This window comes from Poromitra crassiceps (assembly GCF_964638095.1).
Source record: "Poromitra crassiceps genome assembly, chromosome: 29".
NCBI lineage: Eukaryota > Metazoa > Chordata > Actinopteri > Beryciformes > Melamphaidae > Poromitra > Poromitra crassiceps.
In genome coordinates this window covers 4590361-4615500 of record NC_139641.1, presented here as the reverse complement: position 1 = coordinate 4615500, position 25140 = coordinate 4590361, and the positions used below count along the sequence as shown (strand labels likewise).

General features: G+C 43.2%; 4 protein-coding genes across 4 annotated transcripts; all 4 read left to right on the top strand.

The window, feature by feature from the left end:
- Positions 1-261: 261 nt before the first annotated feature.
- LOC310800003 (olfactory receptor 10H1-like) lies at positions 262-1941 on the top strand (the record flags this gene model as incomplete). The annotated part of the gene is made up of 2 exons (XM_083662604.1): positions 262-1027; positions 1808-1941. 2 exons carry the CDS (start codon positions 262-264, stop codon positions 1939-1941), a joined length of 900 nt encoding a protein of 299 aa, XP_083518730.1.
- Positions 1942-7437: 5496 nt separating this feature from the next.
- Positions 7438-9117, top strand: LOC310800002 (olfactory receptor 10H2-like; the record flags this gene model as incomplete). The annotated part of the gene is made up of 2 exons (XM_083662603.1): positions 7438-8203; positions 8984-9117. The coding sequence occupies 2 exons, from the start codon at positions 7438-7440 to the stop codon at positions 9115-9117; spliced, it is 900 nt and encodes a 299-aa protein (XP_083518729.1).
- Positions 9118-14613: 5496 nt separating this feature from the next.
- LOC310800000 (olfactory receptor 10H2-like) lies at positions 14614-20758 on the top strand (the record flags this gene model as incomplete). The annotated part of the gene is made up of 2 exons (XM_083662601.1): positions 14614-15336; positions 20630-20758. The coding sequence occupies 2 exons, from the start codon at positions 14614-14616 to the stop codon at positions 20756-20758; spliced, it is 852 nt and encodes a 283-aa protein (XP_083518727.1).
- A 928-nt stretch (positions 20759-21686) lies between these two features.
- LOC310799999 (olfactory receptor 10H1-like) lies at positions 21687-23351 on the top strand (the record flags this gene model as incomplete). The annotated part of the gene is made up of 2 exons (XM_083662600.1): positions 21687-22452; positions 23218-23351. 2 exons carry the CDS (start codon positions 21687-21689, stop codon positions 23349-23351), a joined length of 900 nt encoding a protein of 299 aa, XP_083518726.1.
- Positions 23352-25140: the final 1789 nt, after the last annotated feature.

Below are 25140 nucleotides of genomic sequence, written 5' to 3'. Positions count from 1 at the left end.
TACAGCTGTGTACATGACAGCAGATTAGAACGTTAGATTGTGTGTGAAACATGTCAACTTGTGTCATGTATACTCTTTCTTTTGGGGGGGGGGGGGGGGCATCGGATCCTGGATCTTCTGTGTGGGTAGGGGAGTGAATTGTCATTTTGGGTCTCACGTTTGTTAATCTCCTTTACACTTGATGATCATCTCTAAAGTATTAAGCCAAATGATTTAATTATGTTCACACTATTTATTGGTTTGTGAACTACTCCAAAGATAATGGACAATGTTACTGTATCTTTCATTCTTGGGGGTTATGCACATTTTGGACATTTGAAATACTTGTATTTTATAATAATAGCATTGTTGTACATTGCAGTTGTTTTTTCCAACACAGCAATCCTTGTGGTTATTTGGATGAATAGAAGCTTACATGAACCTATGTATCTGTTTCTGTGCAGCCTGTTTGTAAATGAACTGTATCGTTCTGCAGCGATTTTTCCATTCCTTCTGGTTCAGCTGATCTCTGACACTCACACAGTTTCTGTCCCATGGTGTTTTTTGCAGATGTTCTGTCTATACTCATATGGAGGTACGCAACTTCTCACTTTAACCTTCATGTCTTATGACCGATACCTTGCTATCTGTCATCCTCTACAATATAATACACACATGACATCTAACAAGGTGGCTGTATTTATTGTTGTGACATGGTTGTACGCTGCTCTCATAACCCTGATCAATCTATCCTTGAGTCTGCGTTTGACACTGTGTGGAAACTTCATCAATGATTGGAAGTGTGCCAACTATCTCATCGTCAAGCTGGCATGCTCACGCTCTGACACCAGAGTCAATAACATTTTTGGTCTCTTTAACCTTTGTCTAACCAACTGTGTCCCTGTAATTCCCATCCTTTTTTGTTACATGAAGATTCTTTACATTTGTTTTGCTGGTTCAAAAGAGACCAGGCAGAAAGCTCTTAGTACCTGTGCTCCTCAGCTGGTTTCCTTTCTCTGCTATTCCTTTGCTTGCTGCTTTTTGATAGGTATCAAAAGAGTTGACCAGAGGAGTTGGCCCCATGTGTTGAAATATGGTATATTTGTGTATAGTCAGACATGGGTGAATCTTTTAATGCTTTTAAATCCTATCATGTATGGAATGGGGCTGTCCAAAATACGAGGCATATGTAAAAGTCTGGTCTATCGTTACATACTGGCTCGTTCCAGGGTTCCTGTGTAAGTGTGATAAGTCTGGAAGACTACTGGAAACCAAATCTGTAAATACAAATACTATTTTGTAGTCTTGAAAAGTGTGTGTGGCCCACTATCATTTTCTTTATTTGGGTTGTGGTCTGGTGAAATAAAAGTTCAGTAAATTCACAGAATTTAAACAAAATATGAATATGTTGGCTAATTTTTTTTTATTTCTCTCTTCTCATTTTCTAGGGTGAGTGTAGCCAGTGTAAATAAATACAACATCATTTCATGTTTTTCTTCTTTCTGTATTTTCCCTATAATTAATCCATAATGTCATGCCTCTTTCCAGTTAACTTGACACATACATCTGATAGATGCACCTGGCAAGGGGGAGGCCAGGCTTCACTGTGCAATATGCCCTAACCCGACATATTACACACTACATCTTCTAAATGCAACTGGGATACATCATGAGTGAGGTAACCTGGGGTCGTTGGGTGTTTGGGGTCTCACAACATCATACACACTCGCCCAGGTGACCCAGCCGAGGCTAATTACGCCTCGGCTTGTATCCCAGCAGCAGCCGCTCACGGATCTGACCACTTAATCTTCCTCTGCAATGTTGCTAGAGGACGGGTCCAAGAAACCCCAATCCACTGCTGTGGAACTACTCCGCACGGACCAGAACATCAGTGCATGGAGAGTCGAGGCACTGTGGTTCTCCCGGCCGAGCTTCTCCTTCGACAGTTTAATAGAAACTTAAAAGTTCCTTTCAAGGTAATCAGGAAATTACAGATTTTTATTTATTTATTCCACTTCTTGTATAATATCTTACCATCTCCCATGTTTACAATGAGATGTCAAACTATTAATAACCATGTTCATATTATTTTATAGTAATCATTCTAATCAAAATATACCCAAAGTCAGATTTTTACATGGACCTATGTATCTGTTACTGTGCAGCCTGTTGTTTGTAAATGAACTGTATGGTTCAGTGTTGTTTCCATTCCTTCTCCTTCAGATAATCTCTGACACTCACAGTTTCTGCTTCATGATGTTTCTGTTTGTTTACTCTTATGCATGTGCTGAGTTTTGCCACTTAGCCCTCATGTCTGATGACAGCTACCTTCTTATCTGTTGTCCTCCACAATATAATACACATGTACACGCATGCACACACACACACACACACACACACACACACACACACACACACACACACACACTTACACACACACACACACACACACACACACACACACACACACACACACACACACACACACACACACACACACACACACACACACATTTCCAAATACACACATATCCTTGATATAAGCCCAAAATACCCTGCGCCCCAGCCAATATTCATACCGTTTGTGACCATTTATGACAATGAAACGATGAAGAAACCTAATTGACCCGAAATGGTCTAGGACTGCACAAGGACAATGCGGGCGGGAAAAGTTGTGTGATTTTTTGAGACTTTATTTTAATACTTAATCACCCTGATGTGGTTATTTTGTTGATTTGTAGTCGTTTGTTCATAAATTCTATTATTTTGCTTTGACATCTGTTCCACAGTTTGATAATGCCTTCACCACTGCTGTGAAATAAATTTGATTTTGAAACAGTCGTCTTGCTTGTGTTGTTATTTAGCCTTTCGGAGGCTAGGCTATTGCATGTTAAATCAACACATTTCATTAAACCTACAACAAGACCAATTTTAGGTGGTGACCTGACAATCTGTCCCAAATATTCCTATTTTCATATTATGGCCATGACACACAAACACATGCACACCTGCTAATTCAGCACCATGGACAGGTTAATGATACTGTAATATGAAAGATAAATTTGTACAGGATTCTCTCTGAATAAATCAGTCGGATCAACTTTATTATTACAGGGCTTTGTTGAATACTTAATTCTGAAAGGGCAATCACATCACAATGAGCTGGGAGCGTAATGTGACCTCTAGTGCTGTCTCCATGCAGGCCAGAGGTCATACGTCATGTGACCTCTAGTGCTGCATCCATGCAGGTCAGAGGTCATACGTTACTGATCAGCCAACCTGGATGCTTTGTTACTATTATACTCCACAGTAGCATTAAGAGAGACAGTTGTTTTCTGTACAACCATCAGCCATGATTTTGGCACGGCTCTAATTTGCGTCTGCGACAGGTGCGGTGAACCTTTCCGCATCCCGGCCGAGAATTGCATCCCCAACATATTTCGGGGCTGCTTTAACTTAGAAATCAGGGAGTTCACGTCTACCAGACAATTATATCACTTTGAAACAGTTACATTTCTGTATGAATCATTACAATATGCTCCCGTGAGGTGGGGATGCTGCCGGCGCTGGGGTGCAAAACTCGGCATAACACTTGGCGGATGGCGCAAGGCGGACTGCTATCTTCCCTGCCTTAAGGCACGCGCAAACAGGTGTGCAAGCGCTATTAGGGGATATCACCTGTCGGACGATAGAGCCCCTTGTGTCTTATTATTGCACCTGAGCTTCTTCCCTTCTTGGAGTGTTGCTCGCTACCAGCGCTGACTTTTACAGAGTCAGGTATATGACAAAGAACACAGCACTCTGTTAAACAACAAAAGCACATGTTAGATACTGTTTGTCATAAGCCAACATTGTACAGTAAAGAGAGAGAGAGGCTCAGGCTTCTCAACTGCACACCGTTAAGTAAAAAAGAAACCAAAAAACAGAAGTTGAATTTCAATGCTTACACAAAACATAGCCTTTAGGGTTGGTACAGATTTTTAACAGTCCAATTCAAATGAAGCACTTTTATTTCAGATGGTTGCCCTCATGATGGGAAGTGGAGAGAAAAACTTCTTATTTAATTTGTGTTACACACTTGACTAAGCAAGACTCCAGTCAGTGTGTTGGAATGATACGTTTCTTTACTGGCATTCTGCAAATTAGATATACAGACGTAGCTGTGTTATTTACACGTTTTTGTCTCGTCACTGTAGACCGGAAACTATGTCTTTTTCTCTTAGTTAAATACAAATGACAAAATACAGCATCCATAACATAAACATAAATAAATCCTACAAAACATGAATACTCCTCTCCCCTCTTTAGCGTCACTAACAGAATTCACAGGTTGGTAGAAGTGATTCAATCTTCTTAGATTATAGAATGTACTTCAAACACAGACAATTTACACCTGAAACAGCACCACAGGGCACAACCGCTAGCAAGAGTTAGCCACAATTAGCATAGATGCTAACGTTTATCACCTTGCTCTCAAAACATTCACAGGCGGAATTACAAACGGCCAACTATATTCCCACCCTCCTTAACATACCCTATGACAGCATGTGTGTTTACTCAACCCATGTTGTCCTGCTTACCTGCACACGTAGCTGTGTTATTTACACCTTTTTGTCTCGTCACTGTAGACCGGAAACTCTTATAGTATAGTATAGCTACCAGATAAGCATTGTGACAATTACAACAAAATATCTCTCATCATGCTGAGCACACACGGTGAAACTGGCACCATTTAACATAGAAACAAGCAACAGACACTTAGTTTACAGCATGAAGTCAATACTAGAAGGAATGTCACCCTGGAACACACACACACACAGGACCAACTAAGCCACAGGTAGGTAAAGCTGGACTAAAACGTGGGGCACTACACCCAAGTCAACTGAAACACTGCCTCTTTCCCAACAGCCAGATGCAGGTGCAGGCATTGCATTGTCATCTCATCACTTAACAAAGGGACAGTCAGGCACCCAGAAATGTCCCAGCCTTTTATACACAATCAACAGAGCAAACGTCTTGGCTCAGCAGCGACACACACACACACACACACACACACACTGCTACAGGCCGAGAATGAGAAAACACGTTCACCAACAAGGGAATCAAATGCACACCTCTCAGTGCTCAACTCAAGTCAAACTCTGCTTTGAAAAATCCAACAATAACATCCAATAAACATGTAGCATCAACTCACTACAGGCTCACCATGAGGCAAACAAACAGAAACGCCATCAATACAACCACAATGCTGCCCAAAAGGCCACTCCACTCACCTCTCTGCAGCTGCCATGTGGTGCAGTTTGAGGAAGTGGTGTAAATCCCCAAGACGCCACAGGGCGGCGCCAGAGACACAGCACAACAGCGTGTGTCAGGTCCAAACAACTCATTGCTTGGAATTCTGGCCAGCCTTGTGTCTGGTACCGACACCTGACACCAGCCTTGTGTCTTGTCCATTCTTGTACTGACACTGCCACTGCCACTGACACCTGACACTGACACTGGCACACGCACGCTAATCTACAGCCATCAGACGCAGCTACACATGTATCACAGGTGGCCTATGACTCGTGGTGGCACGAACATTTGCATCCTGGATGTGTTTGGAGCAGCAGCAGCTGCAGCTCTCTTGTCTGTGCAAAAAGTGCACCGGAAGCAGCAATCCGCTCACATTTCACCACATCAATGGAGCCAGAGAGCAACTCTGAGCAGGACTGTTGCATTCTGGGTAGAGGCAATGATATGGACCAAAGTGAGGCATTTTGGCCCTCTTTCACACTGCTAAGCGGCTGTACTGGTTTCACAACATGTTTTGAGAGTCAAGAGACGGTGCAGAGAATGTTTCTTTTTAAAGGGCTGGTGCAATATCACATCCTATTGGACTATGTTTCTTTTTTTGATGGATAAGGATAGTGGCATTCAATGTTAAATGTAGTTTGATTCCACTGTGTGTGTGTGTGTGTGTGTGTGTGTGTGTGTGTGTGTGTGTGTGTGTGTGTGTGTGTGTGTGTGTCTGTGTGTCTGTGTGTGTATGCGTATGTATGCGTGTGTGTATTGGGTGAATGTAGGCACATTGTAAAGCGCTTTGGATAAAAGCGTTTTACAATGTGCCTATATAAATGATTATGAGATTGAGAACATTTTATTATGATTATGAGATTGAGAACGTAGCTGGTCATCAGCAATGGGCAGTATGCAATATGTAATATATCGTAGATACGCACACAGAGACAGAGTGGGCAAGAGTAACAGCTTGAGAACCAGGAGTTGCTCAGAGCGAAAGCTGAACGAGAGGCCCAAAGGGCAGCAGAGGACACCGATCATCAGAAACGCTTAGGCAAGGCTTTTGGTGATGAAGTCAGCTTCTTCCACATATGGTCCCCAGGTGACCCAGAAAGCTGACTTCATGAAAGGGCTTACCCTACCGACACTCTCAGTGACAGAGGACGTGACACCACTAAACTGAGAGTTTCTAGGGAGCTGGCTGGATCCGGAGGCCGTGAATAAGTGAGGGAACAGGTCCTCTGGGCCAAAGGGGCCTCAGGGGCCTCAGGGGCCATCAGGTTGAGCCCTGCAGCCTGTCAGAGGGTCGCGGACCGTAGGTTCAATCCTGACGGCCTTTAAAAGGACCATGGACCTCATGTTGAATGCCTGCGGCACTGTGTGTATGTGTGTGTGCCCAGCCTCTCTGTCACCACATGTCTGTCGGTCGCACCCTCCCGTCCATTCCCTCCCATGTTAAAAATACCGTGTTCGAACCCGGATGGCGAAAAATCTACAAAAGATATGGGAAAGTTGAACACACGCGATGGATTCCTCACCCAGCTTAACGATGGAATGGCGTCTACATGTGAGTATGTGGGAGGAGATGTGCGCTGAAAAAGATACCTGCCTCAAATTGCTCCTCGAGGGACTAATAAAGTATTTTGAATTGAATTGAACAGAACATACTATGACTGAATAAAATAATTCTGTTTGCTCCCCAAACCCATTTTTCAGTTATTTTTGCTCCAAAGTAAACTTCAGACAGTGAAAAGTTAGCAGTAAGAAAGAATCCCAAAGTGCCTGAGTCAGAGTTGTTTAGGCTGGATGAATGTGATGCACTAGCACCAGGCTAGTCCACCAGCCCCCCCATGGCGTCGGGGGCCAGACCGTCACGCAGAACCAAATGAAATGTGAGTTCACGTGACGGGCTGGTTCACCAGGCTAGTGATGCACAGGTACCTGTGGGACTGGCCTGAAAAGGTATAAAGCAGCGGACATCGCTGCTCTCTACAGGCAGGGAGGGAGGAGTACAGCTGTGTACATGACAGCAGATTAGAACGTTAGATTGTGTGTGAAACATGTCAACTTGTGTCATGTATACTCTTTCTTTTGGGGGGGGGGGGGCATCGGATCCTGGATCTTCTGTGTGGGTACGGGAGTGAATTGTCATTAGGTTTGTGAACTACTCCAAAGATAATGGACAATGTTACTGTATCTTTCATTCTTGGGGGTTATGCACATTTTGGACATTTGAAATACTTGTATTTTATAATAATAGCATTGTTGTACATTGCAGTTGTTTTTTCCAACACAGCAATCCTTGTGGTTATTTGGACGAATATAAGCTTACATGAACCTATGTATCTGTTTCTGTGCAGCCTGTTTGTAAATGAACTGTATCGTTCTCCAGCGATTTTTCCATTCCTTCTGGTTCAGCTGATCTCTGACACTCACACAGTTTCTGTCCCATGGTGTTTTTTGCAGATGTTCTGTCTATACTCATATGGAGGTACGCAGCTTCTCACTTTAGCCTTCATGTCTTATGACCGATACCTTGCTATCTGTCATCCTCTACAATATAATACACACATGACATCTAACAAGGTGGCTGTATTTATTGTGGTGACATGGTTGTACGCTGCTCTCATAACCCTGATCAATCTATCCTTGAGTCTGCGTTTGACACTGTGTGGAAACTTCATCAATGATTGGAAGTGTGCCAACTATCTCATCGTCAAGCTGGCATGCTCACGCTCTGACACCAGAGTCAATAACATTTTTGGTCTCTTTAACCTTTGTCTAACCAACTGTGTCCCTGTAATTCCCATCCTTTTTTGTTACATGAAGATTCTTTACATTTGTTTTGCTGGTTCAAAAGAGACCAGGCAGAAAGCTCTTAGTACCTGTGCTCCTCAGCTGGTTTCCTTTCTCTGCTATTCCTTTGCTTGCATCTTTTTGATAGGTATCAAAAGAGTTGACCAGAGGAGTTGGCCCCATGTGTTGAAATATGGTATATTTGTGTATGCTCAGACATGGGTGAATGTTTTAATGCTTTTAAATCCTATCATGTATGGAATGGGGCTGTCCAAAATACGAGGCATATGTAAAAGTCTGGTCTATTGTTATATACTGGCTCGTTCCAGGGTTCCTGTGTAAGTGTGATAAGTCTGGAAGACTACTGGAAACCAAATCTGTAAATACAAATACTATTTTGTAGTCTTGAAAAGTGTGTGTGGCCCACTATCATTTTCTTTATTTGGGTTGTGGTCTGGTGAAATAAAAGTTCAGTAAATTCACAGAATTTAAACAAAATATGAATATGTTGGCTCATTTTTTTTTATTTCTCTTTTCTCATTTTCTAGGGTGAGTGTAGCCAGTGTAAATAAATACAACATCATTTCATGTTTTTCTTCTTTCTGTATTTTCCCTATAATTAATCCATAATGTCATGCTTCTTTCCAGTTAACTTGACACATACATCTGATAGATGCACCTGGCAAGGGGGAGGCCAGGCTTCACTGTGCAATATGCCCTAACCCGACATATTACACACTACACCTTCTAAATGCAACTGGGATACATCATGAGTGATGTAACCTGGGGTCGTTGGGTGTTTGGGGTCTCACAACATCATACACACTCGCCCAGGTGACCCAGCTGAGGCTAATTACGCCTCGGCTTGTATCCCAGCAGCAGCCACTCACGGATCTGACCACTTAATCTACCTCTGCAATGTTGGTAGTGGACGGTTCCAAGAAACCCCAACCCGCTGCTGTGGAACTACTCAGCAGGGACCAGAACATCAGTGCATGGAGAGTCGAGGCACTGTGGTTCTCCCGGCCGAGCTTCTCCTTCGACAGTTTAATAGAAACTTAAAAGTTCCTTTCAAGGTAATCAGGAAATTACAGATTTTTATTTATTTATTCCACTTCTTGTATAATATCTTACCATCTCCCATGTTTACAATGAGATGTCAAACTATTAATAACCATGTTCATATTATTTTATAGTAATCATTCTAATCAAAATATACCCAAAGTCAGATTTTTACATGGACCTATGTATCTGTTACTGTGCAGCCTGTTGTTTGTAAATGAACTGTATGGTTCAGTGTTGTTTCCATTCCTTCTCCTTCAGATAATCTCTGACACTCACAGTTTCTGCTTCATGATGTTTCTGTTTGTTTACTCTTATGCATGTGCTGAGTTTTGCCACTTAGCCCTCATGTCTGATGACAGCTACCTTGCTATCTGTTGTCCTCCACAATATAATACACATGTACACGCATGCACACACACACACACACGCACACACACACACACACACACACACACACACACACACACACACACACACACACACACACACACACACACACACACACATTTCTAAATACACACATATCCTTGATATAAGCCCAAAATACCCTGCGCCCCAGCCAATATTCATACCGTTTGTGACCATTTATGACAATGAAACGATGAAGAAACCTAATTGACCCGATGGTCTAGGACTGCACAAGGACAATGCGGGCGGGAAAAGTTGTGTGATTTTTTGAGACTTTATTTTAATACTTAATCACCCTGATGTGGTTATTTTGTTGATTTGTAGTCGTTTGTTCATAAATTCTATTATTTTGCTTTGACCTCTGTTCCACAGTTTGATAATGCCTTCACCACTGCTGTGAAATAAATTTGATTTTGAAACAGTCGTCTTGCTTGTGTTGTTATTTAGCCTTTCGGAGGCTAGGCTATTGCATGTTAAATCAACACATTTCATTAAACCTACAACAAGACCAATTTTAGGTGGTGACCTGACAATCTGTCCCAAATATTCCTATTTTCATATTATGGCCATGACGCACAAACACATGCACACCTGCTAATTCAGCACCATGGACAGGTTAATGATACTGTAATATGAAATATAAATTGTACAGGATTCTCTCTGAATAAATCAGTCGGATCAACTTTATTATTACAGGGCTTTGTTGAATACTTAATTCTGAAAGGGCAATCACATCACAATGAGCTGGGAGCGTAATGTGACCTCTAGTACTGTCTCCATGCAGGCCAGAGGTCATACGTCATGTGACCTCTAGTGCTGCATCCATGCAGGTCAGAGGTCATACGTTACTGATCAGCCAACCTGGATGCTTTGTTACTATTATACTCCACAGTAGCATTAAGAGAGACATTTGGCACGGCTCTAATTTGCGTCTGCGACAGGTGCCGTGAACCTTTCCGCATCCCGGCCGAGAATTGCATCCCCAACATATTTCGGGGCTGCTTTAACTTAGAAATCAGGGAGTTCACGTCTACCAGACAATTATATCACTTTGAAACAGTTACATTTCTGTATGAATCATTACAATATGCTCCCGTGAGGTGGGGATGCTGCCGGCGCTGGGGTGCAAAACTCGGCATAACACCTGGCGGACGGCGCAAGGCGGACTGCTATCTTCCCTGCCTTAAGGCACGCGCAAACAGGTGTGCAAGCGCTATTAGAGGATAGCACCTGTCGGACGATAGAGCCCCTTGTGTCTTATTATTGCACCTGAGCTTCTTCCCTTCTTGGAGTGTTGCTCGCTACCAGCGCTGACTTTTACAGAGTCAGGTATATGACAAAGAACACAGCACTCTGTTAAACAACAAAAGCACATGTTAGATACGGTTTGTCATAAGCCAACATTGTACAGTAAAGAGAGAGAGAGGCTCAGGCTTCTCAACTGCACACCGTTAAGTAAAAAAGAAACCAAAAAACAGAAGTTGAATTTCAATGCTTACACAAAACATAGCCTTTAGGGTTGGTACAGATTTTTAACAGTCCAATTCAAATGAAGCACTTTTATTTCAGATGGTTGCCCTCATGATGGGAAGTGGAGAGAAAAACTTCTTATTTAATTTGTGTTACACACTTGACTAAGCAAGACTCCAGTCAGTGTGTTGGAATGATACGTTTCTTTACTGGCATTCTGCAAATTAGATATACAGACGTAGCTGTGTTATTTACACGTTTTTGTCTCGTCACTGTAGACCGGAAACTATGTCTTTTTCTCTTAGTTAAATACAAATGACAAAATACAGCATCCATAACATAAACATAAATAAATCATACAAAACATGAATACTCCTCTCCCCTCTTTAGCGTCACTAACAGAATTCACAGGTTGGTAGAAGTGATTCAATCTTCTTAGATTATAGAATGTACTTCAAACACAGACAATTTACACCTGAAACAGCACCACAGGGCACAACCGCTAGCAAGAGTTAGCCACAATTAGCATAGATGCTAACGTTTATCACCTTGCTCTCAAAACATTCACAGGCGGAATTACAAACGGCCAACTATATTCCCACCCTCCTTAACATACCCTATGACAGCATGTGTGTTTACTCAACCCATGTTGTCCTGCTTACCTGCACACGTAGCTGTGTTATTTACACCTTTTTGTCTCGTCACTGTAGACCGGAAACTCTTATAGTATAGTATAGCTACCAGATAAGCATTGTGACAATTACAACAAAATATCTCTCATCATGCTGAGCACACACGGTGAAACTGGCACCATTTAACATAGAAACAAGCAACAGACACTTAGTTTACAGCATGAAGTCAATACTAGAAGGAATGTCACCCTGGAACACACACACACACAGGACCAACTAAGCCACAGGTAGGTAAAGCTGGACTAAAACGTGGGGCACTGACTACACCCAAGTCAACTGAAACACTGCCTCTTTCCCAACAGGGCAAAAGCCTCAACCAGATGCAGGTGCAGGCATTGCATTGTCATCTCATCACTTAACAAAGGGACAGTCAGGCACCCAGAAATGTCCCAGCCTTTTATACACAATCAACAGAGCAAACGTCTTGGCTCAGCAGCGACACACACACACACACACACACACACACACACACACTGCTACAGGCCGAGAATGAGAAAACACGTTCACCAACAAGGGAATCAAATGCACACCTCTCAGTGCTCAACTCAAGTCAAACTCTGCTTTGAAAAATCCAACAATAACATCCAATAAACATGTAGCATCAACTCACTACAGGCTCACCATGAGGCAAACAAACAGAAACGCCATCAATACAACCACAATGCTGCCCAAAAGGCCACTCCACTCACCTCTCTGCAGCTGCCATGTGGTGCAGTTTGAGGAAGTGGTGTAAATCCCCAAGACGCCACAGGGCGGCGCCAGAGACACAGCACAACAGCGTGTGTCAGGTCCAAACAACTCATTGCTTGGAATTCTGGCCAGCCTTGTGTCTGGTACCGACACCTGACACCAGCCTTGTGTCTTGTCCATTCTTGTACTGACACTGCCACTGCCACTGACACCTGACACTGACACTGGCACACGCACGCTAATCTACAGCCATCAGACGCAGCTACACATGTATCACAGGTGGCCTATGACTCGTGGTGGCACGAACATTTGCATCCTGGATGTGTTTGGAGCAGCAGCAGCTGCAGCTCTCTTGTCTGTGCAAAAAGTGCACCGGAAGCAGCAATCCGCTCACATTTCACCACATCAATGGAGCCAGAGAGCAACTCTGAGCAGGACTGTTGCATTCTGGGTAGAGGCAATGATATGGACCAAAGTCAGGCATTTTGGCCCTCTTTCACACTGCTAAGCGGCTGTACTGGTTTCACAACATGTTTTGAGAGTCAAGAGACGGTGCAGAGAATGTTTCTTTTTAAAGGGCTGGTGCAATATCACATCCTATTGGACTATGTTTCTTTTTTTGATGGATAAGGATAGTGGCATTCAATGTTAAATGTAGTTTGATTCCACTGTGTGTGTGTGTGTGTGTGTGTGTGTGTGTGTGTGTGTGTGTGTGTGTGTGTGTGTGTGTGTGTGTGTGTGTGTGTGTGTGTGTGTCTGTGTGTGTGTGTGTGTGTGTCTGTGTGTCTGTGTGTCTGTGTGTGTATGCGTATGTATGCGTGTGTGTATTGGGTGAATGTAGGCACATTGTAAAGCGCTTTGGATAAAAGCGTTTTACAATGTGCCTATATAAATGATTATGAGATTGAGAACATTTTATTATGATTATGAGATTGAGAACGTAGCTGGTCATCAGCAATGGGCAGTATGCAATATGTAATATATCGTAGATACGCACACAGAGACAGAGTGGGCAAGAGTAACAGCTTGAGAACCAGGAGTTGCTCAGAGCGAAAGCTGAACGAGAGGCCCAAAGGGCAGCAGAGGACACCGATCATCAGAAACGCTTAGGCAAGGCTTTTGGTGATGAAGTCAGCTTCTTCCACATATGGTCCCCAGGTGACCCAGAAAGCTGACTTCATGAAAGGGCTTACCCTACCGACACTCTCAGTGACAGAGGACGTGACACCACTAAACTGAGAGTTTCTAGGGAGCTGGCTGGATCCGGAGGCCGTGAATAAGTGAGGGAACAGGTCCTCTGGGCCAAAGGGGCCTCAGGGGCCTCAGGGGCCATCAGGTTGAGCCCTGCAGCCTGTCAGAGGGTCGCGGACCGTAGGTTCAATCCTGACGGCCTTTAAAAGGACCATGGACCTCATGTTGAATGCCTGCGGCACTGTGTGTATGTGTGTGTGCCCAGCCTCTCTGTCACCACATGTCTGTCGGTCGCACCCTCCCGTCCATTCCCTCCCATGTTAAAAATACCGTGTTCGAACCCGGATGGCGAAAAATCTACAAAAGATATGGGAAAGTTGAACACACGCGATGGATTCCTCACCCAGCTTAACGATGGAATGGCGTCTACATGTGAGTATGTGGGAGGAGATGTGCGCTGAAAAAGATACCTGCCTCAAATTGCTCCTCGAGGGACTAATAAAGTATTTTGAATTGAATTGAACAGAACATACTATGACTGAATAAAATAATTCTGTTTGCTCCCCAAACCCATTTTTCAGTTATTTTTGCTCCAAAGTAAACTTCAGACAGTGAAAAGTTAGCAGTAAGAAAGAATCCCAAAGTGCCTGAGTCAGAGTTGTTTAGCCTGGATGAATGTGATGCACTAGCACCAGGCTAGTCCACCAGCCCCCCCATGGCGTCGGGGGCCAGACCGTCACGCAGAACCAAATGAAATGTGAGTTCACGTGACGGGCTGGTTCACCAGGCTAGTGATGCACAGGTACCTGTGGGACTGGCCTGAAAAGGTATAAAGCAGCGGACATCGCTGCTCTCTACAGGCAGGGAGGGAGGAGTACAGCTGTGTACATGACAGCAGATTAGAACGTTAGATTGTGTGTGAAACATGTCAACTTGTGTCATGTATACTCTTTCTTTTGGGGGGGGGGGGCATCGGATCCTGGATCTTCTGTGTGGGTACGGGAGTGAATTGTCATTAGGTTTGTGAACTACTCCAAAGATAATGGACAATGTTACTGTATCTTTCATTCTTGGGGGTTATGCACATTTTGGACATTTGAAATACTTGTATTTTATAATAATAGCATTGTTGTACATTGCAGTTGTTTTTTCCAACACAGCAATCCTTGTGGTTATTTGGACGAATATAAGCTTACATGAACCTATGTATCTGTTTCTGTGCAGCCTGTTTGTAAATGAACTGTATCGTTCTCCAGCGATTTTTCCATTCCTTCTGGTTCAGCTGATCTCTGACACTCACACAGTTTCTGTCCCATGGTGTTTTTTGCAGATGTTCTGTCTATACTCATATGGAGGTACGCAGCTTCTCACTTTAACCTTCATGTCTTATGACCGATACCTTGCTATCTGTCATCCTCTACAATATAATACACACATGACATCTAACAAGGTGGCTGTATTTATTGTGGTGACATGGTTGTACGCTGCTCTCATAACCCTGATCAATCTATCCTTGAGTCTGCGTTTGACACTGTGTGGAAACTTCATCAATGATTGGAAGTGTGCCAACTATCTCATCGTCAAGCTGGCATGCTCACGCTCTGACACCAGAGTCAATAACATTTTTGGTCTCTTTAACCTTTGTCTAACCAACTGTGTCCCTGTAATTCCCATCCTTTTTTGTTACATGAAGATTCTTTACATTTGTTTTGCTGGTTCAAAAGAGACCAGGCAGAAAGCTCTTAGTACCTGTGCTCCTCAGCTGGTTTCCTTTCTCTGCTATTCCTTTGCTTGCATCTTTTTGATAGGTATCAAAAGAGTTGACCAGAGGAGTTGGCCCCATGTGTTGAAATATGGTATATTTGTGTATGCTCAGACATGGGTGAATGTTTTAATGCTTTTAAATCCTATCATGTATGGAATGGGGCTGTCCAAAATACGAGGCATATGTAAAAGTCTGGTCTATTGTTACATACTGGCTCGTTCCAGGGTTCCTGTGTAAGTGTGATAAGTCTGGAAGACTACTGGAAACCAAATCTGTAAATACAAATACTATTTTGTAGTCTTGAAAAGTGTGTGTGGCCCACTATCATTTTCTTTATTTGGGTTGTGGTCTGGTGAAATAAAAGTTCAGTAAATTCACAGAATTTAAACAAAATATGAATATGTTGGCTCATTTTTTTTTATTTCTCTTTTCTCATTTTCTAGGGTGAGTGTAGCCAGTGTAAATAAATACAACATCATTTCATGTTTTTCTTCTTTCTGTATTTTCCCTATAATTAATCCATAATGTCATGCTTCTTTCCAGTTAACTTGACACATACATCTGATAGATGCACCTGGCAAGGGGGAGGCCAGGCTTCACTGTGCAATATGCCCCAACCCGACATATTACACACTACACCTTCTAAATGCAACTGGGATACATCATGAGTGATGTAACCTGGGGTCGTTGGGTGTTTGGGGTCTCACAACATCATACACACTCGCCCAGGTGACCCAGCCGAGGCTACTTACACTTCGGCTTGTATCCCAGCAGCAGCCACTCACGGATCTGACTACTTAATCTTCCTCTGCAATGTTGCCAGCGGACGGGTCCAAGAAACCCCAATCCACTGCTGTGGAACTACTCCGCACGGACCAGAAACATCAGTGCATGGAGAGTCGAGGCACTGTGGTTCTCCCGGCCGAGCTTCTCCTTCGACAGTTTAATAGAAACTTAAAAGTTCCTTTCAAGGTAATCAGGAAATTACAGATTTTTATTTATTTATTCCACTTCTTGTATAATATCTTACCATCTCCCATGTTTACAATGAGATGTCAAACTATTAATAACCATGTTCATATTATTTTATAGTAATCATTCTAATCAAAATATACCCAAAGTCAGATTTTTACATGGACCTATGTATCTGTTACTGTGCAGCCTGTTGTTTGTAAATGAACTGTATGGTTCAGTGTTGTTTCCATTCCTTCTCCTTCAGATAATCTCTGACACTCACAGTTTCTGCTTCATGATGTTTCTGTTTGTTTACTCTTATGCATGTGCTGAGTTTTGCCACTTAGCCCTCATGTCTGATGACAGCTACCTTCTTATCTGTTGTCCTCCACAATATAATACACATGTACACGCATGCACACACACACACACACACACACACACACACACACACACACACACACACACACACACACACACACACACATTTCCAAATACACACATATCCTTGATATAAGCCCAAAATACCCTGCGCCCCAGCCAATATTCATACCGTTTGTGACCATTTATGACAATGAAACGATGAAGAAACCTAATTGACCCGAAATGGTCTAGGACTGCACAAGGACAATGCGGGCGGGAAAAGTTGTGTGATTTTTTGAGACTTTATTTTAATACTTAATCACCCTGATGTGGTTATTTTGTTGATTTGTAGTCGTTTGTTCATAAATTCTATTATTTTGCTTTGACATCTGTTCCACAGTTTGATAATGCCTTCACCACTGCTGTGAAATAAATTTGATTTTGAAACAGTCGTCTTGCTTGTGTTGTTATTTAGCCTTTCGGAGGCTAGGCTATTGCATGTTAAATCAACACATTTCATTAAACCTACAACAAGACCAATTTTAGGTGGTGACCTGACAATCTGTCCCAAATATTCCTATTTTCATATTATGGCCATGACACACAAACACATGCACACCTGCTAATTCAGCACCATGGACAGGTTAATGATACTGTAATATGAAAGATAAATTTGTACAGGATTCTCTCTGAATAAATCAGTCGGATCAACTTTATTATTACACGGCTTTGTTGAATACTTAATTCTGAAAGGGCAATCACATCACAATGAGCTGGGAGCGTAATGTGACCTCTAGTGCTGCATCCATGCAGGTCAGAGGTCATACGTTACTGATCAGCCAACCTGGATGCTTTGTTACTATTATACTCCACAGTAGCATTAAGAGAGACAGTTGTTTTCTGTACAACCATCAGCCATGATTTTGGCACGGCTCTAATTTGCGTCTGCGACAGGTGCGGTGAACCTTTCCGCATCCCGGCCGAGAATTGCATCCCCAACATATTTCGGGGCTGCTTTAACTTAGAAATCAGGGAGTTCACGTCTACCAGACAATTATATCACTTTGAAACAGTTACATTTCTGTATGAATCATTACAATATGCTCCCGTGAGGTGGGGATGCTGCCGGCGCTGGGGTGCAAAACTCGGCATAACACCTGGCGGATGGCGCAAGGCGGACTGCTATCTTCCCTGCCTTATGGCACGCGCAAACAGGTGTGCAAGCGCTATTAGGGGATATCACCTGTCAGACGATAGAGCCCCTTGTGTCTGATTATTGCACCTGAGCTTCTTCCCTTCTTGGAGTGTTGCTCGCTACCAGCGCTGACTTTTACAGAGTCAGGTATATGACAAAGAACACAGCACTCTGTTAAACAACAAAAGCACATGTTAGATACGGTTTGTCATAAGCCAACATTGTACAGTAAAGAGAGAGAGAGGCTCAGGCTTCTCAACTGCACACCGTTAAGTAAAAAAGAAACCAAAAAACAGAAGTTGAATTTCAATGCTTACACAAAACATAGCCTTTAGGGTTGGTACAGATTTTTAACAGTCCAATTCAAATGAAGCACTTTTATTTCAGATGGTTGCCCTCATGATGGGAAGTGGAGAGAAAAACTTCTTATTTAATTTGTGTTACACACTTGACTAAGCAAGACTCCAGTCAGTGTGTTGGAATGATACGTTTCTTTACTGGCATTCTGCAAATTAGATATACAGACGTAGCTGTGTTATTTACACGTTTTTGTCTCGTCACTGTAGACCGGAAACTATGTCTTTTTCTCTTAGTTAAATACAAATGACAAAATACAGCATCCATCACATAAAACATAAATAAATCATACAAAACATGAATACTCCTCTCCCCTCTTTAGCGTCACTAACAGAATTCACAGGTTGGTAGAAGTGATTCAATCTTCTTAGATTATAGAATGTACTTCAAACACAGACAATTTACACCTGAAACAGCACCACAGGGCACAACCGCTAGCAAGAGTTAGCCACAATTAGCATAGATGCTAACGTTTATCACCTTGCTCTCAAAACATTCACAGGCGGAATTACAAACGGCCAACTATATTCCCACCCTCCTTAACATACCCTATGACAGCATGTGTGTTTACTCAACCCATGTTGTCCTGCTTACCTGCACACGTAGCTGTGTTATTTACACCTTTTTGTCTCGTCACTGTAGACCGGAAACTCTTATAGTATAGTATAGCTACCAGATAAGCATTGTGACAATTACAACAAAATATCTCTCATCATGCTGAGCACACACGGTGAAACTGGCACCATTTAACATAGAAACAAGCAACAGACACTTAGTTTACAGCATGAAGTCAATACTAGAAGGAATGTCACACTGGAACACACACACACACACAGGACCAACTAAGCCACAGGTAGGTAAAGCTGGACTAAAACGTGGGGCACTACACCCAAGTCAACTGAAACACTGCCTCTTTCCCAACAGCCAGATGCAGGTGCAGGCATTGCATTGTCATCTCATCACTTAACAAAGGGACAGTCAGGCACCCAGAAATGTCCCAGCCTTTTATACACAATCAACAGAGCAAACGTCTTGGCTCAGCAGCGACACACACACACACACACACACACACACACACTGCTACAGGCCGAGAATGAGAAAACACGTTCACCAACAAGGGAATCAAATGCACACCTCTCAGTGCTCAACTCAAGTCAAACTCTGCTTTGAAAAATCCAACAATAACATCCAATAAACATGTAGCATCAACTCACTACAGGCTCACCATGAGGCAAACAAACAGAAACGCCATCAATACAACCACAATGCTGCCCAAAAGGCCACTCCACTCACCTCTCTGCAGCTGCCATGTGGTGCAGTTTGAGGAAGTGGTGTAAATCCCCAAGACGCCACAGGGCGGCGCCAGAGACACAGCACAACAGCGTGTGTCAGGTCCAAACAACTCATTGCTTGGAATTCTGGCCAGCCTTGTGTCTGGTACCGACACCTGACACCAGCCTTGTGTCTTGTCCATTCTTGTACTGACACTGCCACTGCCACTGACACCTGACACTGACACTGGCACACGCACGCTAATCTACAGCCATCAGACGCAGCTACACATGTATCACAGGTGGCCTATGACTCGTGGTGGCACGAACATTTGCATCCTGGATGTGTTTGGAGCAGCAGCAGCTGCAGCTCTCTTGTCTGTGCAAAAAGTGCACCGGAAGCAGCAATCCGCTCACATTTCACCACATCAATGGAGCCAGAGAGCAACTCTGAGCAGGACTGTTGCATTCTGGGTAGAGGCAATGATATGGACCAAAGTGAGGCATTTTGGCCCTCTTTCACACTGCTAAGCGGCTGTACTGGTTTCACAACATGTTTTGAGAGTCAAGAGACGGTGCAGAGAATGTTTCTTTTTAAAGGGCTGGTGCAATATCACATCCTATTGGACTATGTTTCTTTTTTGGATGGATAAGGATAGTGGCATTCAATGTTAAATGTAGTTTGATTCCACTGTGTGTGTGTGTGTGTGTGTGTGTGTGTGTGTGTGTGTGTGTGTGTGTGTGTGTGTGTGTGTGTGTGTGTGTGTGTGTGTGTGTGTGTCTGTGTGTCTGTGTGTGTATGCGTATGTATGCGTGTGTGTATTGGGTGAATGTAGGCACATTGTAAAGCGCTTTGGATAAAAGCGTTTTACAATGTGCCTATATAAATGATTATGAGATTGAGAACATTTTATTATGATTATGAGATTGAGAACGTAGCTGGTCATCAGCAATGGGCAGTATGCAATATGTAATATATCGTAGATACGCACACAGAGACAGAGTTGGCAAGAGTAACAGCTTGAGAACCAGGAGTTGCTCAGAGCGAAAGCTGAACGAGAGGCCCAAAGGGCAGTAGAGGACACCGATCATCAGAAACGCTTAGGCAAGGCTTTTGGTGATGAAGTCAGCTTCTTCCACATATGGTCCCCAGGTGACCCAGAAAGCTGACTTATACCCTCATGAAAGGGCTTACCCTACCGACACTCTCAGTGACAGAGGACGTGACACCACTAAACTGAGAGTTTCTAGGGAGCTGGCTGGATCCGGAGGCCGTGAATAAGTGAGGGAACAGGTCCTCTGGGGCCAAAGGGGCCTCAGGGGCCTCAGGGGCCATCAGGTTGAGCCCCGCGGCCTGTCAGAGGGTCGCGGACCGTAGGTTCAATCCTGACGGCCTTTAAAAGGACCATGGACCTCATGTTGAATGCCTGCGGCACTGTGTGTATGTGTGTGTGCCCAGCCTCTCTGTCACCACATGTCTGTCGGTCGCACCCTCCCGTCCATTCCCTCCCATGTTAAAAACACCGTGTTCGAACCCGGATGGCAAAAAATCTACAAAAGATATGGGAAAGTTGAACACACGCGATGGATTCCTCACCCAGCTTAACGATGGAATGGCGTCTACATGTGAGTATGTGGGAGGAGATGTGCGCTGAAAAAGATACCTGCCTCAAATTGCTCCTCGAGGGACTAATAAAGTATTTTGAATTGAATTGAACAGAACATACTATGACTGAATAAAATAATTCTGTTTGCTCCCCAAACCCATTTTTCAGTTATTTTTGCTCCAATGTAAACTTCAGACAGTGAAAAGTTAGCAGTAAGAAAGAATCCCAAAGTGCCTGAGTCAGAGTTGTTTAGCCTGGATGAATATGTGATGCACTAGCACCAGGGGGCCAGACCGTCACGCAGAACCAAATGAAATGTGAGTTCACGTGACGGGCTGGTTCACCAGGCTAGTGATGCACAGGTACCTGTGGGACTGGCCTGAAAAGGTATAAAGCAGCGGACATCGCTGCTCTCTACAGGCAGGGAGGGAGGAGTACAGCTGTGTACATGACAGCAGATTAGAACGTTAGATTGTGTGTGAAACATGTCAACTTGTGTCATGTATACTCTTTCTTTTGGGGGGGGGGGGGCATCGGATCCTGGATCTTCTGTGTGGGTACGGGAGTGAATTGTCATTAGGTTTGTGAACTACTCCAAAGATAATGGACAATGTTACTGTATCTTTCATTCTTGGGGGTTATGCACATTTTGGACATTTGAAATACTTGTATTTTATAATAATAGCATTGTTGTACATTGCAGTTGTTTTTTCCAACACAGCAATCCTTGTGGTTATTTGGATGAATAGAAGCTTACATGAACCTATGTATCTGTTTCTGTGCAGCCTGTTTGTAAATGAACTGTATCGTTCTGCAGCGATTTTTCCATTCCTTCTGGTTCAGCTGATCTCTGACACTCACACAGTTTCTGTCCCATGGTGTTTTTTGCAGATGTTCTGTCTATACTCATATGGAGGTACGCAGCTTCTCACTTTAGCCTTCATGTCTTATGACCGATACCTTGCTATCTGTCATCCTCTACAATATAATACACACATGACATCTAACAAGGTGGCTGTATTTATTGTTGTGACATGGTTGTACGCTGCTCTCATAACCCTGATCAATCTATCCTTGAGTCTGCGTTTGACACTGTGTGGAAACTTCATCAATGATTGGAAGTGTGCCAACTATCTCATCGTCAAGCTGGCATGCTCACGCTCTGACACCAGAGTCAATAACATTTTTGGTCTCTTTAACCTTTGTCTAACCAACTGTGTCCCTGTAATTCCCATCCTTTTTTGTTACATGAAGATTCTTTACATTTGTTTTGCTGGTTCAAAAGAGACCAGGCAGAAAGCTCTTAGTACCTGTGCTCCTCAGCTGGTTTCCTTTCTCTGCTATTCCTTTGCTTGCATCTTTTTGATAGGTATCAAAAGAGTTGACCAGAGGAGTTGGCCCCATGTGTTGAAATATGGTATATTTGTGTATGCTCAGACATGGGTGAATGTTTTAATGCTTTTAAATCCTATCATGTATGGAATGGGGCTGTCCAAAATACGAGGCATATGTAAAAGTCTGGTCTATTGTTACATACTGGCTCGTTCCAGGGTTCCTGTGTAAGTGTGATAAGTCTGGAAGACTACTGGAAACCAAATCTGTAAATACAAATACTATTTTGTGTGTGGCCCACTATCATTTTCTTTATTTGGGTTGTGGTCTGGTGAAATAAAAGTTCAGTAAATTCACAGAATTTAAACAAAATATGAATATGTTGGCTCATTTTTTTTTATTTCTCTTTTCTCATTTTCTAGGGTGAGTGTAGCCAGTGTAAATAAATACAACATCATTTCATGTTTTTCTTCTTTCTGTATTTTCCCTATAATTAATCCATAATGTCATGCTTCTTTCCAGTTAACTTGACACATACATCTGATAGATGCACCTGGCAAGGGGGAGGCCAGGCTTCACTGTGCAATATGCCCTAACCCGACATATTACACACTACATCTTCTAAATGCAACTGGGATACATCATGAGTGATGTAACCTGGGGTCGTTGGGTGTTTGGGGTCTCACAACATCATACACACTCGCCCAGGTGACCCAGCTGAGGCTAATTACGCCTCGGCTTGTATCCCAGCAGCAGCCACTCACGGATCTGACCACTTAATCTTCCTCTGCAATGTTGCCAGCGGACGGGTCCAAGAAACCCCAATCCACTGCTGTGGAACTACTCCGCACGGACCAGAACATCAGTGCATGGAGAGTCGAGGCACTGTGGTTCTCCCGGCCGAGCTTCTCCTTCGACAGTTTAATAGAAACTTAAAAGTTCCTTTCAAGGTAATCAGGAAATTACAGATTTTTATTTATTTATTCCACTTCTTGTATAATATCTTACCATCTCCCATGTTTACAATGAGATGTCAAACTATTAATAACCATGTTCATATTATTTTATAGTAATCATTCTAATCAAAATATACCCAAAGTCAGATTTTTACATGGACCTATGTATCTGTTACTGTGCAGCCTGTTGTTTGTAAATTAACTGTATGGTTCAGTGTTGTTTCCATTCCTTCTCCTTCAGATAATCTCTGACACTCACAGTTTCTGCTTCATGATGTTTCTGTTTGTTTACTCTTATGCATGTGCTGAGTTTTGCCACTTAGCCCTCATGTCTGATGACAGCTACCTTGCTATCTGTTGTCCTCCACAATATAATACACATGTACACGCATGCACATGCGGGGGCACGCACACACACACACACACACGCACGCACGCACGCACGCACGCACGCACGCACACGCGCGCGCGCGCACGCACGCACGCACACACACACACACACACACACACACACACACACACACACACACACACACACACACATTTCCAAATACACACATATCCTTGATATAAGCCCAAAATACCCTGCGCCCCAGCCAATATTCATACCGTTTGTGACCATTTATGACAATGAAACGATGAAGAAACCTAATTGACCCGAAATGGTCTAGGACTGCACAAGGACAATGCGGGCGGGAAAAGTTGTGTGATTTTTTTAGACTTTATTTTAATACTTAATCACCCTGATGTGGTTATTTTGTTGATTTGTAGTCGTTTGTTCATAAATTCTATTATTTTGCTTTGACATCTGTTCCACAGTTTGATAATGCCTTCACCACTGCTGTGAAATAAATTTGATTTTGAAACAGTCGTCTTGCTTGTGTTGTTATTTAGCCTTTCGGAGGCTAGGCTATTGCATGTTAAATCAACACATTTCATTAAACCTACAACAAGACCAATTTTAGGTGGTGACCTGACAATCTGTCCCAAATATTCCTATTTTCATATTATGGCCATGACGCACAAACACATGCACACCTGCTAATTCAGCACCATGGACAGGTTAATGATACTGTAATATGAAAGATAAATTTGTACAGGATTCTCTCTGAATAAATCAGTCGGATCAACTTTATTATTACACGGCTTTGTTGAATACTTAATTCTGAAAGGGCAATCACATCACAATGAGCTGGGAGCGTAATGTGACCTCTAGTGCTGTCTCCATGCAGGCCAGAGGTCATACGTCATGTGACCTCTAGTGCTGCATCCATGCAGGTCAGAGGTCATACGTTACTGATCAGCCAACCTGGATGCTTTGTTACTATTATACTCCACAGTAGCATTAAGAGAGACATTTGGCACGGCTCTAATTTGCGTCTGCGACAGGTGCCGTGAACCTTTCCGCATCCCGGCCGAGAATTGCATCCCCAACATATTTCGGGGCTGCTTTAACTTAGAAATCAGGGAGTTCACGTCTACCAGACAATTATATCACTTTGAAACAGTTACATTTCTGTATGAATCATTACAATATGCTCCCGTGAGGTGGGGATGCTGCCGGCGCTGGGGTGCAAAACTCGGCATAACACTTGGCGGATGGCGCAAGGCGGACTGCTATCTTCCCTGCCTTAAGGCACGCGCAAACAGGTGTGCAAGCGCTATTAGGGGATATCACCTGTCGGACGATAGAGCCCCTTGTGTCTTATTATTGCACCTGAGCTTCTTCCCTTCTTGGAGTGTTGCTCGCTACCAGCGCTGACTTTTAC